Consider the following 16,839-nt stretch of genomic DNA (forward strand, 5'->3'; position numbering starts at 1 on the left):
TTAAATCTCAGAAATGGAGACATACCACAAATAAGAGCTTCTCAAAATTCGTAATCACTAGTTCTAATACTTCTTATTATATGCACAGCAGTAAGAAAATACTGCCTTAGTTTCCTCATATTCAATGTAATTTGATAAACATTTCTTAATCAACCACTAAATACAAAGCATTGAGGATACATTTACAAAAAATAAACAAGGAGAAAGGAGAGAGGTGGAAGTACAACAAGAAATATATATGTGTATAGATATTTATATGTATATAGTCTATGGAAAATTTGATCAGGAAAGAGCATCAATAAATGACAGAGTGAGCACTGGCATGGAAAGACTTCATGAAAAAAGTCCAGCTGAACCTTGGAGTCCACAAGGGTTCAAAAACAGAAAGGCCAGGAGGAATGGCCCTAGGGAACAACTTGAGCAAGCCTAGCCACTTCTAATCATACTGCTTGCTCTTCAGCTATAATCCTCCCCTTTGCCAGCCCCATCCCAATGGAACTCTGACTTTGTCCCTCAGATAGTAGACTCTGAGAAGTACTCTTGGGCCCTATTTGGGCAAGAGCCAGGCCTCCATCTTGCTTCCCAGTCATTACCAAACCCTCTTTCTAGTATATTTGTATCTCCATTGCTTACCACTAACCTGGCAGTAGTGTCATATTTATCATTCATTCAAAGAGAGAGAAGCTAAGCAAGAGAAGTCTGAGCAATGGCCCATAATTCAGTCTATCTAGAGGGGATGTGTCAAAGAAAATAGAATTCTATAAGACTAGAAGTGTAAATGGCAGCCAAACTGTAAAGGGCCTCAATGCCAGGCTACAGAATTTGAAATTTTTATCACATGGGCAATGAAGGGTTACTGAAGTTTTCTGAGCAGGGGAATGGCCCAATCAGACCTGTGTCTAGAAAGATTATTTTAACAGCTATGCAAAAGATAGATTAGAGGGATTCAGTGGATAGAGAGCCAAGCCTGGAGACAGAAGATCCTGAGTTCTAGACTAATTTCAGATACTTCCCAGCTATGTGAACCTGGGCAAGTCACCTAACACCAATTGCCTAACATATCTTTCTTTTCCCTGGAACCATTACTTAGTATGGATTCTAAGATAGAAGGTAAAGATTGCTGCTGTTGTTTTTAATACAGATTAGAAAAAAGAGAGATAAAAAATGAAGAGGAAAAGGGAGATTGGAAGCATATGTCAAAATAGTTCAGAGAAGCAGTAATAAGGATTCAAGAGATATAAAGCTTTGTCAAGTGAATGGACATGGGAGGGCTGAAGTAGGAGAGATCAAGGAAAACCCTAAGTATCTTGGGTTGCAAAGAGGATGATGGTGACATCCGCAGAAACATAAGGAAGTTGGGAAGAAAGGCTTAGGAGAGAAAATAATTATATTTTAGATATGTAGCACTTGAGAGGGTTAAGGAAAATTCAAGGAGAGATGTCAGCCAATAAGCACTTATTAAGCTCTTACTACATACAATTATGGTAAGCACTAGAAGTACAAAGAGAGTAAAAAACATAGCTCCTCTCCTCCAGGAGCTGACATTCTAATGGGGAGACAATACACAAAAAGATTTAAGTACAAGATATATATGGGCAGCTAGGTGGTGCAGGGGATAGAGAGCCTAGAGTCAGGATGACTTGAATTTAAATGCAGCCTCTGATACGTCCTAGCTGCATGACCTTGGACAAGTCACTTAATCCTGCCTGCCTAAATTTCCTCATCTGTACAAAGAGCTGGAGAAGAAAATAGCAAACCAAAGATACTAGAGCATCTTTGCCAAGGAAATCCCAAATGGAGTTTCAAAAAGTCAGAAACAACTGAAATGACTAAACAGTAAGTGGTAGGCAGAGTCCATGGAACGTGATGTCAGAAGGAATGGAAGGAAGGCACTAGCTGCAGAGATAACTGGGGAAAAGCTCCTGAAGGAGGTGAGATTTAAGCTGAGTCTTGAAGGAAGCTAGAGGTAAGGAAGGAAGGTATTCCAGCCTTGGTACTCAGCTACTGCAAAAGCACCAAGTCATGAGTATTCACGTGCAAGGGACCTTGATAAGGAAGGTATAGGTGGAAAGAACTCTTGAACATCACACAGAGCATTTTCTGTTGGATCCTGGAAGTAAGGGAGAGCCACAAATACCAGGATCTGAAAAAAGGAGTTCTTAACCTGGATATCCAAGTCAATGTACTTTGATGGGTGGTCAATAATATCAAAAGCTGGATCCTTCCCATCTGTTTAATTTCTATTAAGTAATTTATAGCTTAGTGAATAACAATTCTCACATGCCAAATCAAAGCATGATTATGCATATGCTGCATTACATCATATTTTAGGATGTTTCTCCTATTCTACCAACCACCAAATAGAACCCCATTGTAGGATGAGACCTTAGTGAGCGTCAGTGCAACATCATAACTGGTAGGAGTACTATGTAATCAATAGTGGTCCAGCTTCTACTAACATACTGCCAGCAACTTAGTAATTCTTAATTTCATTTCAGACAGCTCTATTTGTTTGCAACTTTGTAAGTTTCTTAAACTGATCTCTAAATTTGTTTCCTTGTTACTCACTAACTGGTCCTAGTTCTACTCTCTGGAGTGATAATTAAGTCTGATCATTCTTCTATTTGAACATGGTTATCATAAACCTGGTCTTTTTTGGCTAAAAAATCTCTAGGACATTCATCAGTTTTTCATGTGACAGTTTCCAGATCCACTCACCAATCCTCATCATTCTCTTTTTACATCTAGTTTGTCAATATCTCTCTCAAAATATAATGCAGAAAACTCCAAGTATCCTCTAAGAAAAAGTAAAGCCAGACTAGTGCCCTCTTGTTCTAGATAGCATACTTCTATTAACAGAAAAAGATCAGTTCCTTTTAGGGCAATCTCATTACAATGTTAATACATATTAAGCCTAAAGTAAACCAAAGTACCTAAATTTGCTGTTGTTTTTAATCATGAACTACCATACTTCTGCAATTTTTTTTATCATCTAAACTGTGAATTATTACATTTTTCCCCCATGTATCATCTTGCAACACTAGGTCTCTTCTTACAACCTAAGAACTTTTCAGATCATGGTTCTGTCATGCAATGGCTATTTTTGTGGTGGTTATTGTTTAAATTTACCTCCAGACTTAAGCATTCTTTAAGGCCTACATCTAAATTACTGATTAAAATGTTCATTGAATGAAGACCAGAGTAATTTAATCCTCCTTCTTGACACTAGAGATGTCCTTCAAGGTGGACACTCAAATAGTGTCCAAACCCATCTAAAAGTACTATAACTTATCCATCAGAATAACATAGGTTCCTACCAAATCCCAAGTTAAAAAAGTGGATACAATGGTAATTTCCTATTCTAACCTTTTTTTTTTTAAAGAAACAACCTCAGATAGGTATGACTTCTTGGTAAATTCATATTGGTTTCTAATTATCTAATTATCATCGTCCCTTTCTAAGTAATCACAAAGCAATCAATACCTCTATGCTCAAAAGGGATCAGGCAACCAATTGTTTTATAACTTCAGTTATCATTCTTGTTATTTTTCTGAACAAAACTCTCCTCCTTGGCCACCACTCCTTAATATGTTGACTTCCCTCAATAAGAATATAAGGTCCCTGAGTGCAGAAATTGTCATGTTTTTTATATTTATACCCCCAACCCATAACATAGTTCCTAGCATATACTAGTTTAATTAATATCTTTTAATTCATCCATATTCATCCAACCCGCCCTAAAAAAATCTATCTAGAATTTTGTTAGGCAACAAATTCAGGCTTAGTTCCTACAGGGCTTCTTCTCCTGCCCCCCCCCCCTAAAGTGTATTTGCCTTTTTCCAGTTCAAAAGTAACTCTTTTATTCTCCAAAATCACTTTGGATGTCCTTTCAGTAATCTTGGATGGGATTCATTTGAGCTGTTATTTTATCATCTCTTTACTCATCTTCAGACTTCAGTCCCCTTTCAACTATACTTGTCCTACCCTTTCAAATCAAAAGGTTGAGAAGAATAGAAGTAAAAGAAGAGGGGGCAGCTGAGTAGCTCAGTGAATTGAGAGCCAGTCCTAGAGATGGGAGGTCCTAGGTTCAAATCTGACTAAGACACTTCCCAGCTGTGTGACCCTAGGGGTCAAGTGACTTCACTTGACCCCCATTGCCTAGCCCTTACAACTCTTCTGCCTTGGAGCCAATACACAGTATTGACTCCAAGACGGAAGGTAAGGGTTAAAAAAAAAAAGTAAAAGAAGAGTTGAATAGCTCTGTTTTCTCTCTGTTCCAAGCTAGCATTAAACCAACTATCTGCCCCAACTAGTAGGGCTATTCTTCCCTCATCTTCTTGCTCAAATAATAGTTTCAAATAATAATATTAATAATTTATGATGTACTTTTGCCTTCTTGACACTATACTTTGCCTTTCCTAAAATATACAGAATGTGTCCCTGAATTTTCATCATTAACTATTTTGTCATAATCTGCAACCTAATTCATATTTTTAAAATGAGAATATTGTATAACCCAGGAAGACCCAAAAGCATTATACAAGAGGAGAAAAAAGGAAAAAATAACCTTCATCAAGAGTAAGGTACTAAGCAAGTGGATAGAATGTTGAGCCTGGAAATGGGGGGGGGGGGCTCCCAGTTCAAATCCAGTCTCAAACTCTGTGATCCAGGGCAAGTTAATTTAACGTATTTGCTTCATAGTTGTGAGGTTCAGTAACTGTGAGATAATAATTGTAAAGTGTCTGGTACATAGTAAGCCCTATATAAATGTTGGTTATTGTTTTTATTATTACTGTAACCAAAATTTTAATAGGCTTGTCTCAGAAACACAATCTCTGTCAATCAACTAAGTAAGTACCATCTCCACCAAGAGCTTTTCTAGTTCATTCTGAGACACCAAACTGGGCTGAAGATTTCAGTGTCAAAAGGGCAAATTATTTGCTTAAGTGCTTTGTTGCCAGCATAAGAGGAAGTCTTTGTTTATTACAATGAAACAGATAATCTGATTTCAATCTTTCCATCAAGAATGGGGGTAGGGGGTGGGAAGGGGATATGGGGGACTGGGGGTTCCAACAAAGTTGTCTTTCAAAACTAAGGTGCGATTAGACTGCCCATTTGGAGAAATGGGGGGGGGGATCTGGGGCTGGCCTCAGTTTCCCCTGCTATCAAATTAGGTGGGTTGGCCTAGTTAATTTCTGAGATCCCTTCCAACTTTAAAATTCCCTGATTTTGTGGCAAACACAGTGGCCTCAGTCATAGAGAAAAGGGGAACACAGATGCCTTGACTGTACACAAAGAGATGCTGTTTCACAGACATATGCTACATCAAATCAGACTGGCCCATCAGGAACTAGCAGCCTGTGGGTATACTTTGGAGCAATCAGGAATGCCACTGTCAACCACAGCTCCCTCCCTCAACAACCCTATGCCCTCCATGCAGGATTCATTCATTGGAATCATCTCTGAGGGACTGTGTGAAAACAGGAGCTGGGAGAGCTGTCCTTTTCTGAAAGCTGCCGCAGGCTTCCCGGGGTGGAGGCAGCCAAACACAGTGGGATTTAAATGGCCAACAGCATGCTGAGGTTTAGCTTCCTCGGTATTTAAGCGGACTTGCTCACCAGTCAGCAGGGGAAAGGTTCCAAGGCAGGAAAAGAGAGGGAGGTGAAGAGATAGGGAAAACTCTCCCGCCCATTCCAAAAAAAGTGAACCACACCCCCTCATTCTCCCTAAAACGCATCTTCCTTCAGCTCTACAGGATCCTCTTTGCAAAAGGAGAACTGCAAAGTGTTCCCCGCCCTCATACCACAGACTAATCCAACAGGAGCAGGAAACCCAGGGTTCCTATGACCCTCAGGATTTCAGAGCTGTCAGCTTCAGCTCCTCATCTTTCCTAAGCAGGGTCCTTAAAGGTTGCTTCCTTGGCTGACCCAAGAGTGGTGGAGACCACCCGGAAGGATGGACATCCCCACTCTCTAACCTCTATCACCTTCCTCAGACTCCTAATCCACCCCTCTTTAGGTGGCAGAGGCAGGCTGTGCAATCCACTTCCTCCCCACCCTCCACACACCTCCTTAGGTCCTGAAATGACAAACCCCACCTATGACCTCTTGGATTTCCTGTCTGCATGGGCGACTGACTGTATGCAGCCTGTAATGTGATCATGAATGTATGTGGACCCTCCCCAAAACAACAAGGGGGAAAAATGCTTTCTAGCTGTAATATGAACATGTGCATCTTCCCCATAGTTTCATGAGTGGGCATGCTTGGGTGTGTGTTTTAATTCTGAGCACTAAAGTAATGCCCTAGATTTGTCCATCATCCCACTCTGTGACAAGCCCAAGAAAGGGAACTAAGTGGCAGCCTAGGGTAAACGGCACAGAGAAGGGTGTCTGTCGGTCTCTCTGTCTCTCTCTCTCTGTGTGTCTCTCTGTCTCTGTCTCTGTCTCTCTCTGTCTCTGTCTCTCTCTCTCTCTCCCTCCCCCCCCCCCCCCAATTTGGGCATCTCTCGGATTCACCAACAGTGAAAATAATGAAGATAGGTAGGAACTCACCCACCCCCAGAACAAAAACCCCGTGGCCCAACAAGGGGAAAGACAGAACCTAGCAGACCACAGAGGGTAGAAAGTTGACCTGTTGGAGGAGGCATAAGCAAGCAAAGACTCTCCTCTTTCCCCTCGACCTATCCTTAGCCTAGCTGCGGGGCTGGGTAGCTGTTCACCCCCTCTCTCCCATCTTCTTTCACCTCCTCAAGCCCCGTGGGGGACCCCTCCGGCTGTTCCCCGGGTCTCCCCCTCCCTCCGGCACTCACCCATTGGTGTAGAGCCAGGCTGGGCAGCAGAGACAGCGTGAAAGTTTGCGGAGGCGGAGAGCGAGGTGTGGAGGGATCTGGGGGGTGGGGGATCCCCAGAGGCCACAGATCAGCAAGGGCCGGGCGGAGAGGGGAGTGCAGGGAGTGGGGAGCACCGGGGGAGGGTGACTTGAGGAGGGGGGCGGAGACACGAGCTTGTCCCTCTCTGGTTTCCTCCTGCTTCTCAGGGCCGCCCGCTGTAATTGCTGCTCCTGATATTGGTGGTGGTGGTGGTGGTGCTGCTGCTGCTGCTGTGGCTGCTCCTGTTGGCGGTGCTGCTGCTGCTGCTACCCTGGGGCGGCTGCTGCTGCTGTTGCTGCCGCTGCTGCTGTTGCATCGTGGCTAGCTACGCTCAGCTGCGCCGTGTTTCCTGCTCCCTTCAAATGGAAATTGCACACACACAAAAAAAAAAAAGAAGAAGAAGAAGAAGCCGCAGCGGCGGCAGCCACCCAGCCCTCACCCCCTCCAAACCGCAGCTCCGCGACTGTGGCTTCTACTCCTGCGGCTCCTCCTGCCGGGGAGGCTCTGTTCCTGCTCCAGCTCCAGCTCCTGCTCCTCCCGGGCTGGGCTGGGATTGGGAGGGTAGGAAAGGGAAGGGGGGAGGTGGCAAACGTCAATTTAGCGTTTATGCATTAAAGCCCCAGGGCTCCCGGGAGGGTGAGCCCGGGGCTGGGGGCAGGGCTGCCGAGGCCGCCCCCGCGCGCGTACAGGCATGCACGCCCTCGAAGCTACGCACGCCCTCTAGGCGCGGGCTGAAGCATTCGGGCTCGACCCTTTCAGCTGCTGTTACTACTGCTCCAGCCGGGGCTGCCGCTGCTGCCGCCACCGCTGCCGCGGCTCAAGCCGACCGAGGTCTGCACGGCGGGAAGCGTCGCGAGATTCCGCGAGTCTGGAAACTGGGGGCGGGGTGGGGGGGCGGCGGCGGCGGCTGAAGGATGAGGACCTATCCTTTCCTTGGCAGGGTGGGAGGGGGATGAGGGAGATGAGGATCTGCAAAAGCAAGAAAAGTGGGGAGCCATGGGCTTCCAAGTAATTCCCTGTATGACTACAACAAGAATCAGTCATTGAAACCAAAAGGAATCCAAGAAGAAATGCCTACCCCTCAACTGGGACAAAAATGAAATAGGATGGAAATGGACAAGGTAGCAGTGTTATTGTAGAAGGTTGTGATATGGCAAAAGGGAAACAAGTAAAGGAGAAACTGGGACATGAATTCGTAAAAAATCATTTAATATGAAAAGGTTGAAGGGACCTTAGAGTCATCTCATACAACTTACTACCTAATGCAAGAATTGCTTGCCTCAGCTGCCACTAACAAAGACGTTGTCACTTTGTGGTGTATTGATCAATGGAAGGAAGGAAACAAGTATTTTGTACTCACCTGACTTCTGATTTCATCCTCACAACCTCCTGTGGTTATTAACCCCATTTTACCGTTGAGGCAGAAGCTTAAGTGACCTTCCTGGAGTCAACCAGCTGGTAACTGTAGTAAACCAGTAAGAGTGGATTTGAACTCTAGTCTTATTGATTCCAGAGCTCTATCTACTCTAACCTCTTGACTTCCTGACTGATAGATAATAATGTCCTGACATATCCTATTTTTAAGCAGCTATTACTTATGGTGAACTCGAATCTAAAGTCTTTCTATTTTATTTAATTGATTAAGATAATCTTTCCATGTTTATGTGATTCATGTTCTTTCCCTCACCTCTTCCCACCCCCCTCCCATAGCCAATGCTCAATTCCACTGGGTTTTACATGTGTCATTGATCAAGACGTACCAAATCTAAAATCTTGCAAATTCTACCTGTAATTTTAGTTCTACCCTCTGGAATAACACAGACTAAATCTAATCCCACTTTCATGTGAAAGAATCAAATCACATCATATAAGAACTAAAGGGGATCTTAGAAACCATCTAATTGATAACTCAATAATTTCATGATTGGTGAATGTAATGGACTTCTCTACTAGCAGCAATGCAATGATCCAGGACAATTCTGAGGGACTTATGAGAAAGATGCTATCCACATCCAGAGAAAGAACTGTGGGAGCAGAAACACAAAAGAAAAACAACTGCTTCATCACATGGATCGATGAGGATATAATTGGGGATATAGACTCTAAATGATCACCCTAGGGCAAATATTATCAATAATATGGAAATAGGTCTTGATCAATGATACATGTAAAACCCAGTGGAACTGCAAGTCAGCTATAGGAGAGGGTGGGGGGAGGGGAGGAAAAGAACATGAATCGTGTAACCATGAAAAATATTCTAAATTAAATACAATTTTTCAATTAAAAATAATAAGTTCATGATTAGGGAAACATGAATCCCAAAATGGTAAGAAATAAATTGCCCAACAGAGGCAGCTGGGTGGCTCAATGGATTGAGAGGTCCTGGGTTCAAATTTGACCTTAGACACTTACCAGCTGTGTGATCCTGGGCAAGTCACTTAACCCCATTGCCTACCCCTTACTACTCTTCTGTCTTAGAATCAATATTCTAAGACAGCAGGTAAGGGTATTTTAAAAATAACAATAAATTGCTCAAGATCACTAAGCTAACAAAGAACAGGTTTGAGCTCTGAACCTGTCTTCTGACTCAGTTTATTGCTTCATTCTGGGGTACCCAGAACATAACAGTCTAAAAGAGGATGTTCAGATATTATAAAATCAAATATTTGAAGTTTCCCCTGTCTTTTCTATCACCAATTTTAAAAACAGACTCGGGTCTTTTTTTGATCATATGGCATGGTTTTAAAACTACTTATACTCATCCTTGTCATCCTTGTCATACTTCATTTTATCATTGTTTCTCTTAAAATGTGGCTCCCATTTATTGAAATTTGTACAGATTCAGTCCAACTGGCCCCATTGTTTTCCAACTTTGCTTGTCTTCCAGGAATGTGTTAACCAGTATTTTTGAAGAAGCATCAGCCAGTCTGTTCAGAGAAACTGTACAGACTTTGATCCCATAACCTTATTCTTTGTATTACCTGCTAGATAGCAGGAAGCCACATGCCCCCTTATCTCTAATCTTAATTTCCAAAAAAATGTGGTAATGGGAGAAGAGCTCAGAAGCAATGATCCATCCCTTTTTGGACAAAGGTACCTATCAGGATTGCCTTTCTCTCATTACAAAATGTTGTCTGTAAAAGCATTAGGACAGTTTGAAATCATTGCCTGGCCATATCCAACATGCTTTTGCCTTGGGTGCTATGATAAACTTTTTAATTTTCTCTACCTGAGTGAACTTTGTTATTGAGGGCAAGGGCAGGAACAAAGATTTTCTTTGAACACATTACTGAACGTGATACTACAGAAGAGACCTAATAAGCACAGAGTATAGTGGGACTAAGCTCTTCTCCAATTCTTTTTTTTTTTTTTAAACCCTTACCTTCCGTCTTGGAGTCAATACTGTGTATTGGCTCCAAGGCAGAAGAGTGGTAAGGGTAGGCAATGGGGGTCAAGTGACTTGCCCAGGGTCACACAGCTGGGAAGTGTCTGAGGCTAGATTTGAACCTAGGACCTCCCGTCTCTAGGGCTAGCTCTCAATCCACTGAGCTACCCAGCTGCCCCCTCCAATTCTTAACTGTACTTCTCTTTGTTCCATTTTAGTTTTGGGTTTGTTTGGGCAGCCACATTACTGTTTTGACTCAGTTTGCAGTCAAATAACCCTAGAATCTTTTTCATATGAAGGGACACTAGGTCAGGTCTTCATCTTTACTTGCACAGTTCCTATTTTGAACACATTAAATGTTATTTTCATTCCTCTTAAATTGTATGCTGCTAGTTTTGATCCATCATTCTAGTCTGTGGAGGTCTTTTTGAACCCTACTTCTCTTGTTCTTAGCTAGTCTTAGTTAGCTCTTAGTTTTCATATCTAAGTCACTGACCAAAAATTTAAAAAAATCAAACTGGTCAGAGCCCTGTAAAACATCATATTTCCCTTCTAACATCAATTAATAAACTAGTCTTTATGTTCATTTGTTTGGTCCATTGAGGCTACTTTGGTTTAGCCCAATATAGAGTATAAATACATATGTTTGAACTCTTACCACCTTCAAGTCCAATATTGAACCTACCACTCTCCCACTCACTGTCCATTTTTTTTTTACTTGGATGAAAGTTGGATAGAATTTTCTCAATTTCTTCCCTTCTTCTATAGAAATTACTATAAGGGGTTGCTTGTTCCATTTGCATTTCAACAAAACTGACTATTACTTGGCAAAAAGACAGATGTTGAAATGTAAGGAAGACCTTCAGAGTCAATGATAACATTCCATACTTCAGAAAATGTCTTTAAGGTTGACCATTTCAGTTGCATATGAAGAGGCCAGTGAAATAATGAATTTGGTCCAAGGCCACTTAAACCACTCATCTGCATAATTCCTCTACTGGAGTCTAGGAAAGGTAATTTGGCAGCCTAGGTGAAGTAAAAAACTGGGGGAAACCACTCCTGATCCAGACAGGATTGGCAAACTGGAAAGGGCTGGATCTCTCCCAACTCCTTCTGGGAGGTGAAGAACCTCACAGCTAAAACTGTGAGGATGTAAAAAAGGAGAGCCTTTAGCCAGTCCTCCAATAAGGGTCATTTGCCTTAGCTGAAAGTGCACAGTCTCAGCACTTCAGTTAAACACTCTGATGCTCTAGTTGAAAGGAGAATAAACCTTGGGAACCCAAACCATTGACCTGTCCAGTCAAGATGCCCTCCACACCCTATGGAAAGACTAGTGGTGAGCAACCTGCCCAACCCAGATGGAGCAGCAGCCCCCTAGTAACCAAATAACACCTGCACAGTAAGGGCAAGCAAATTGTTTGACCTAGTCCAGCAGTAGACTAACTCATCTATCCTTGAAACTGCCCTATGAGAAGTCTAGCCTGTCTAAGAGAGACACGATGCCCTTTAAGGAGCCAGCCCAGCTGAACAACAGGACAACTCATCCATCACTGATGCTCTGGACTCTAGCAAACTTCATTTGTTCCCTTCTTGTGTGCCTCAATACAATTTTTCCCCTCCATCAACTCTGTGCATTCTTGTGGTAGATTATGCCCCAAATTTGGGGGACAATGCTTTGTTGCTGAATCTGCTGGCTGAGTGTTTGAAGGAAAAATATCCCCAGGGAACTTATAGGTTAGGAATATGGTCACCCACCAGGTTACCACTAGAACCTAAGGAGAAGGAAAAGCAGCAGCTGCCTCTCAGAGACCTCAATTATCAATGTCAGGGTAAATTGGGAAAGTGAGCCCAAAGGGAAGTACTATATCATTCAGGCCCTTCAAGAAAGGTTTGCTGGTGTCAGTGGTATCTTTTAGCATTACTGATGCTAAGTAATGTGCAAATAATTGTAGATTATGATGAAATACATATTTTATACCTGCGGTTCTCAACCTGTGGATCCCGCAGGGGTCACCTAAAGCCATGGGAAAATACATATTTCCCATGGCTTTAGCTGCCGAGAAATCGTGCTACTTTACAGCAAGATCTCAGAAAGAATGGAGACCCTGCTGCCCGCACATTGTATTAATATTAGTTACCTATCAGCAGCCCTCCCCCTATGAGGAGTGATGGATTTACCCTGTTGCCTGGAGACCAGACTCAAACAGAGACCCAGAGAGAGCACCCGGGCGCTGGCTCCGGAGGGGTTAAGAACAAGTCCTGGAGCGGAAAACTGGAGCAGATAGGAGCCGAGTAACCCCAGCAAAGTGAAGTCTCAGCTTGAGCTGGAGGGAGACGACAGAAAGAAGGCAGTGTCTGGGGACTCCCTCCCCAGGCAGAACTTACCTCCCACCCCAGCGCTCAGGCGGCCTCCTGTTGGATTAATATTTCTCAACATATAATTAAATATTGTTTTTGTGATTAATCACTATGTTTAAATTATGTTTGATTTGTAGCAATGAGAATACATAATGCATATTAGGTATTTACATTCTTAATCATAACTGAAACAAAATTACAGTTTTGAAGTAGCCACCAAAATAATTTTTTGGTTTGGGGTCACCACAACATGAGGAACTGTATTGCGGGGTCAAGGCATTAGAAAGGTTGAGAACCACTGTTTTATACCCATTTTAGCCCATTTAAAAAAAATAAGATTTCTGCTTTATTGATACCTACAAAACCTTGGACAAGTCATGAGAGGGTCAAATTCAATAACTAACTCATCTCTACCTCTAAATCATATTTACAATCTTAAGTAATTTTTTTGTTTTCAACAAATTTGTCTCACCATTTCTACCATCTTGGGGCAAAGATGAAAAACAGTAAAGACCAAACGCTCAAAGCAAGCCAGGGAAAGAGAAACTAGCACGTTGATTAATGACCTCTGAAAAATGGATTTGGTTATGGGGTAAGTTAAGTAGAATGGACAAATGAAAGTCACTGTCTTCTTGCTTTGTTTTTGTCAGATAACTAGAGAGTTGGTGGCTTTTATGTCCTCTCACCTCCTCCAAGGAGCTTTCTATATCTCCCTTGCTGGATATGGCGCCAAGCGATGTCTCCTTACCATAATATAGCCCCTTATAATCCCTTTATTGCCTCTCTCTCCAGTTTTGCATATACATTAATCCCCTGATGAATTGGTAAACTAGTTCCTTCAAGCCAGAGATTGTCATTTATCTTTTCATCACCCCTAGCATCAAGCACCTGGTTTCTTAAATGTGTTTGCTAAAAGAATGTTCTCTAGAAACAAAATCCAAATAGCTAGTCTTTAAAAGCAAAGCACAAGAGGAAGCATTTGCAAATAAGTGCTAAACAAATGTTTGTTGAACAATGAACATGCTTTTTGTACCTATAAAACCTTCAGCATCCCTGTATTAAAGATGATGGGTCAGTGGTATTATTGAGGCAGCTCGGTAAGGCAGGGGATAGAGTTCAAATCTGATTAGAGCCACTTTACTATTTATGTGGCCCTGGACAGTCATCTTTAACACTGCTTGCCTCAGTTTCCTTATCTGTACAATGAACTGGAGAAATAGCAAACTACTCCAGCATCTTTGCCAAGAAAACCCTGAAGAGAGTCATGAAGAGGCCAAAATGACCAAGTAACAACTAAATAAATTTCTTGGGGCAGCTAGATGGGTTCAGTGGCTAGAAAGCCAGGCTTGAAGATAAGAGGCCCTGAGTTTAAATTTGACCTCTGGGCTCTGGACAACTTATTCACCTCTAATTGTCTAGCCCTTACTAGCTCTTCTGCCTTGGAACCAATATTTAGTATCAATTCTAAGAAATAAAGTAAAGGTTTAAACAAAAAAGAAAAAGAATCATAGAAAGAAAGGTAGAGAATAAAAGTCACACACTCTCTTAGCTGTTGTGATAAAAAATGACATCATTTCAAGACTGCAACATTCTTTCCTTAAAAGGAATATGATGATTAAGATACTACAAAATTGCAAGATAGAGAGATGAGATCTTAATTATAACTGCAGCAGTACACAGGTATGGGCAGATTCCTTAAATGCCTCAGTACATTTTAAGATCCAATCAGGGCTATCACTACCACTCTGGAATATCTTATGACTAGCAGGTACACAGGTAAAGCCATTCTGAGATGGGTTGGAAGAACAATTGCCAATTGTTCACAATTTTCCACTGTATTTACACTTACAGGTCCAAAAACTGGTTTGGATCCAACCTAAACTTACCTTGATTCAGGTCCCAAGAGGAATCTCTACTTTCTATTGGACTGGGAATAGCTCAGCCCAGTGCTAATAAACACCTCAGGAAAGGCTAAGATCAAGACAAGGCAATTTAAACAGTTTCACCTCTGTTCTATATTGTGTAATATATTGGGCACAACTGAATTGGTTATGAGGGGAAAGTCAGGAGTGAAGAGTATTTACCTGAAGATTACTTGAAGGATTTTACATTTGTTTAAGTTTTCCAAGTTTTGCTCCAATTTTAGTGCCTACTCCAAACTATATGGTGGCAATTATACTTATTGTTTTGACCTTCTTAGATTTTGTTTTTGTCAAGATCTTTGATTTCAGCAGCAGTGGGGTAACTCCCAGTGTCAAGACTCTCTGCAACATAGGGGATCTTTAATGAAACAAAGAACTTGAAAGCATTTCTGTTTGTTTGTTTGTTTTTAAGCCTGAACTGGAAAGAAACTTTGAAATTGAAGAGGAGAGGGGAGGAGAGGAGAGGGGAGGAGAGGAGAGGGGAGGGGAGGAAAGGGGAGGGGAGGGAAGGAGATGTCAAAACATTTACATTTGATCTTTAGAGAGACAATGCAAAAATGAATTTTTTGTGCTGTAAGAGAGGGAGAAGCAAATATTCCTTTAGAACATTTAGCAGCTATAAGGTTCACAAAGAAAATTAAATAACAGACAATGGATCTGGGGGTGGTTTTTCTATTTTTATAGCTTTAGAAGAAGAAGAAAATGGGAGGAAATGGTGAATCTGCTGGGGAGGAAAGAAGGAATAATATCTCATATAATAAAGGTACATGAGATGAAAAGTATATAAACTTGGAGAAAACAGGCATCCTATGAACTTCACTTTCACCTGAACTAGACAAAGGAAGGTTGAACACACACACACACACACAGTCTGATGTAGAAATATATAAAATTCAAAGAGATAAATGGGTGGTGACAAGATTAATATTAAGCAGTCACAATCAAAATGAACCATACTGGAGTATGGAACATGAAGGACAATTTAACAGGAAGATTCACAGATCCCTAGTTTTACACAAACTCTCCTTTCACTACCTTCTTTGTAAAGTTGGGGGAGGGGTAGCTAAGAGAAAAAAATATGTGAGGTCAGGGGAAAGAGGAATACAAAATTAAAACTTATTGTGAATGAGAATTAGATGAACTCACCCATAAGAGAAGGTACTTACACAAGAACCATATTTGAAAAATAGAAATTCATGCTCAGTTAAAAGGGATTGAAACAAAATCTATTATTCACTTTGTAAAAATATTTTTAAATTCGATTTTATTTTATTTTCAGTTTCAAATTTGTTCCTTCACCCTAGGGAACAAACTGATCTCAACCTGATCTCAGACTATATTATAAAGCCTCCATCATCAAAACAGTTTGGTACTAGGTAAGAAATAGAGATTGATCAGTGGAGCAGATTAGGTATTCATTAAACAGAAATAAATGAATATAATAACCTAATGTTTGATAAATTCAAAGATCTTAGCTATTAGGACAACAATCAGTACAATAGAACAACCCACTATTATTTTCTTCTCTTCTTCTTTCTTCTCCTTCTTCTCCTTCTTCTCCTTCTTCTCCTTCTTCTCCTTCTTCTCCTTCTTCTTCTTCTTCTTCTTCTTCTTCTTCTTCTTCTTCTTCTTCTTCTTCTTCTTCTTCTTCTTCTTCTTCTTCTTCTTCTTCTTCTTCTTCTTCTTCTTCTTCTTCTTCTTCTTCTTCTTCTTCTTCTTCTTCTTCTTCTTCTTCTTCTTCCTGTATCTTTGCTAGTATTTTTTTTAATATTCCAGTAACTTTTTTTAGTTTACTTTATAGGATACTCTAAGTAAAGCATATCATCTGCAAAGGTAATAATTCTGTTTCTTCATTGCCTATGCTTATTACTTATTTCTTTTTAGAGTTTTTGTTGCCATAACTGGCATTTGTAGTTCAATACTGAATAATGATGATAATGGTTATCCTTGCTTTATCCCTGATTTTTTGGGAAAGGCCCCAAGCTTATCCCAAATACATACAATGCTTACTCTTGGCTGTAGGTGCTACTTATAATTTTAAAGAATGTTCTTTTATCTCTATGCTTTATAGTGTTTTTAACAGGAAGGGGTGTTATATTTTATAAAAAGGTTTTTTCTGTATCTATTGATATAAATCTGATTTTTGTGCTTTTTCTTCTTACTACGGCCAATCATGTTTATGTTTTTCTAATATGGAAGCAGCACTGAATTCCTGGTATAAATCTAGTCTGGTCAGAGTATATGATCTTTGTAATAGATTGCTGTAGTCATCCTAATGTCTCAGCCCCTGGAAACCTGAGAGATAG

General features: G+C 41.1%; 1 protein-coding gene across 10 annotated transcripts in view; it reads right to left on the reverse strand.

The window, feature by feature from the left end:
- The window catches only part of SH3KBP1 (SH3 domain containing kinase binding protein 1), a 505,965-nt gene extending 498,886 nt beyond the window's left edge, over positions 1-7,079 (reverse strand). For 8 of the 10 annotated variants that reach the window (XM_007493470.3, XM_007493469.3, XM_056793310.1 and 5 more), the window contains exon 1: positions 6,809-6,948. In XM_007493470.3, the coding sequence (XP_007493532.1) occupies positions 6,809-6,812 (4 nt within the window). In that variant the 5' untranslated portion in view covers positions 6,813-6,948. Of the gene's footprint in view, positions 1-6,808 lie in introns of all 10 variants that reach the window. The other 2 variants (XM_056793311.1, XM_056793309.1) reach the window with 1 other exon arrangement.
- Positions 7,080-16,839: the final 9,760 nt, after the last annotated feature.

This window comes from Monodelphis domestica, chromosome 4, assembly GCF_027887165.1.
Source record: "Monodelphis domestica isolate mMonDom1 chromosome 4, mMonDom1.pri, whole genome shotgun sequence".
Lineage (NCBI taxonomy): Eukaryota > Metazoa > Chordata > Mammalia > Didelphimorphia > Didelphidae > Monodelphis > Monodelphis domestica.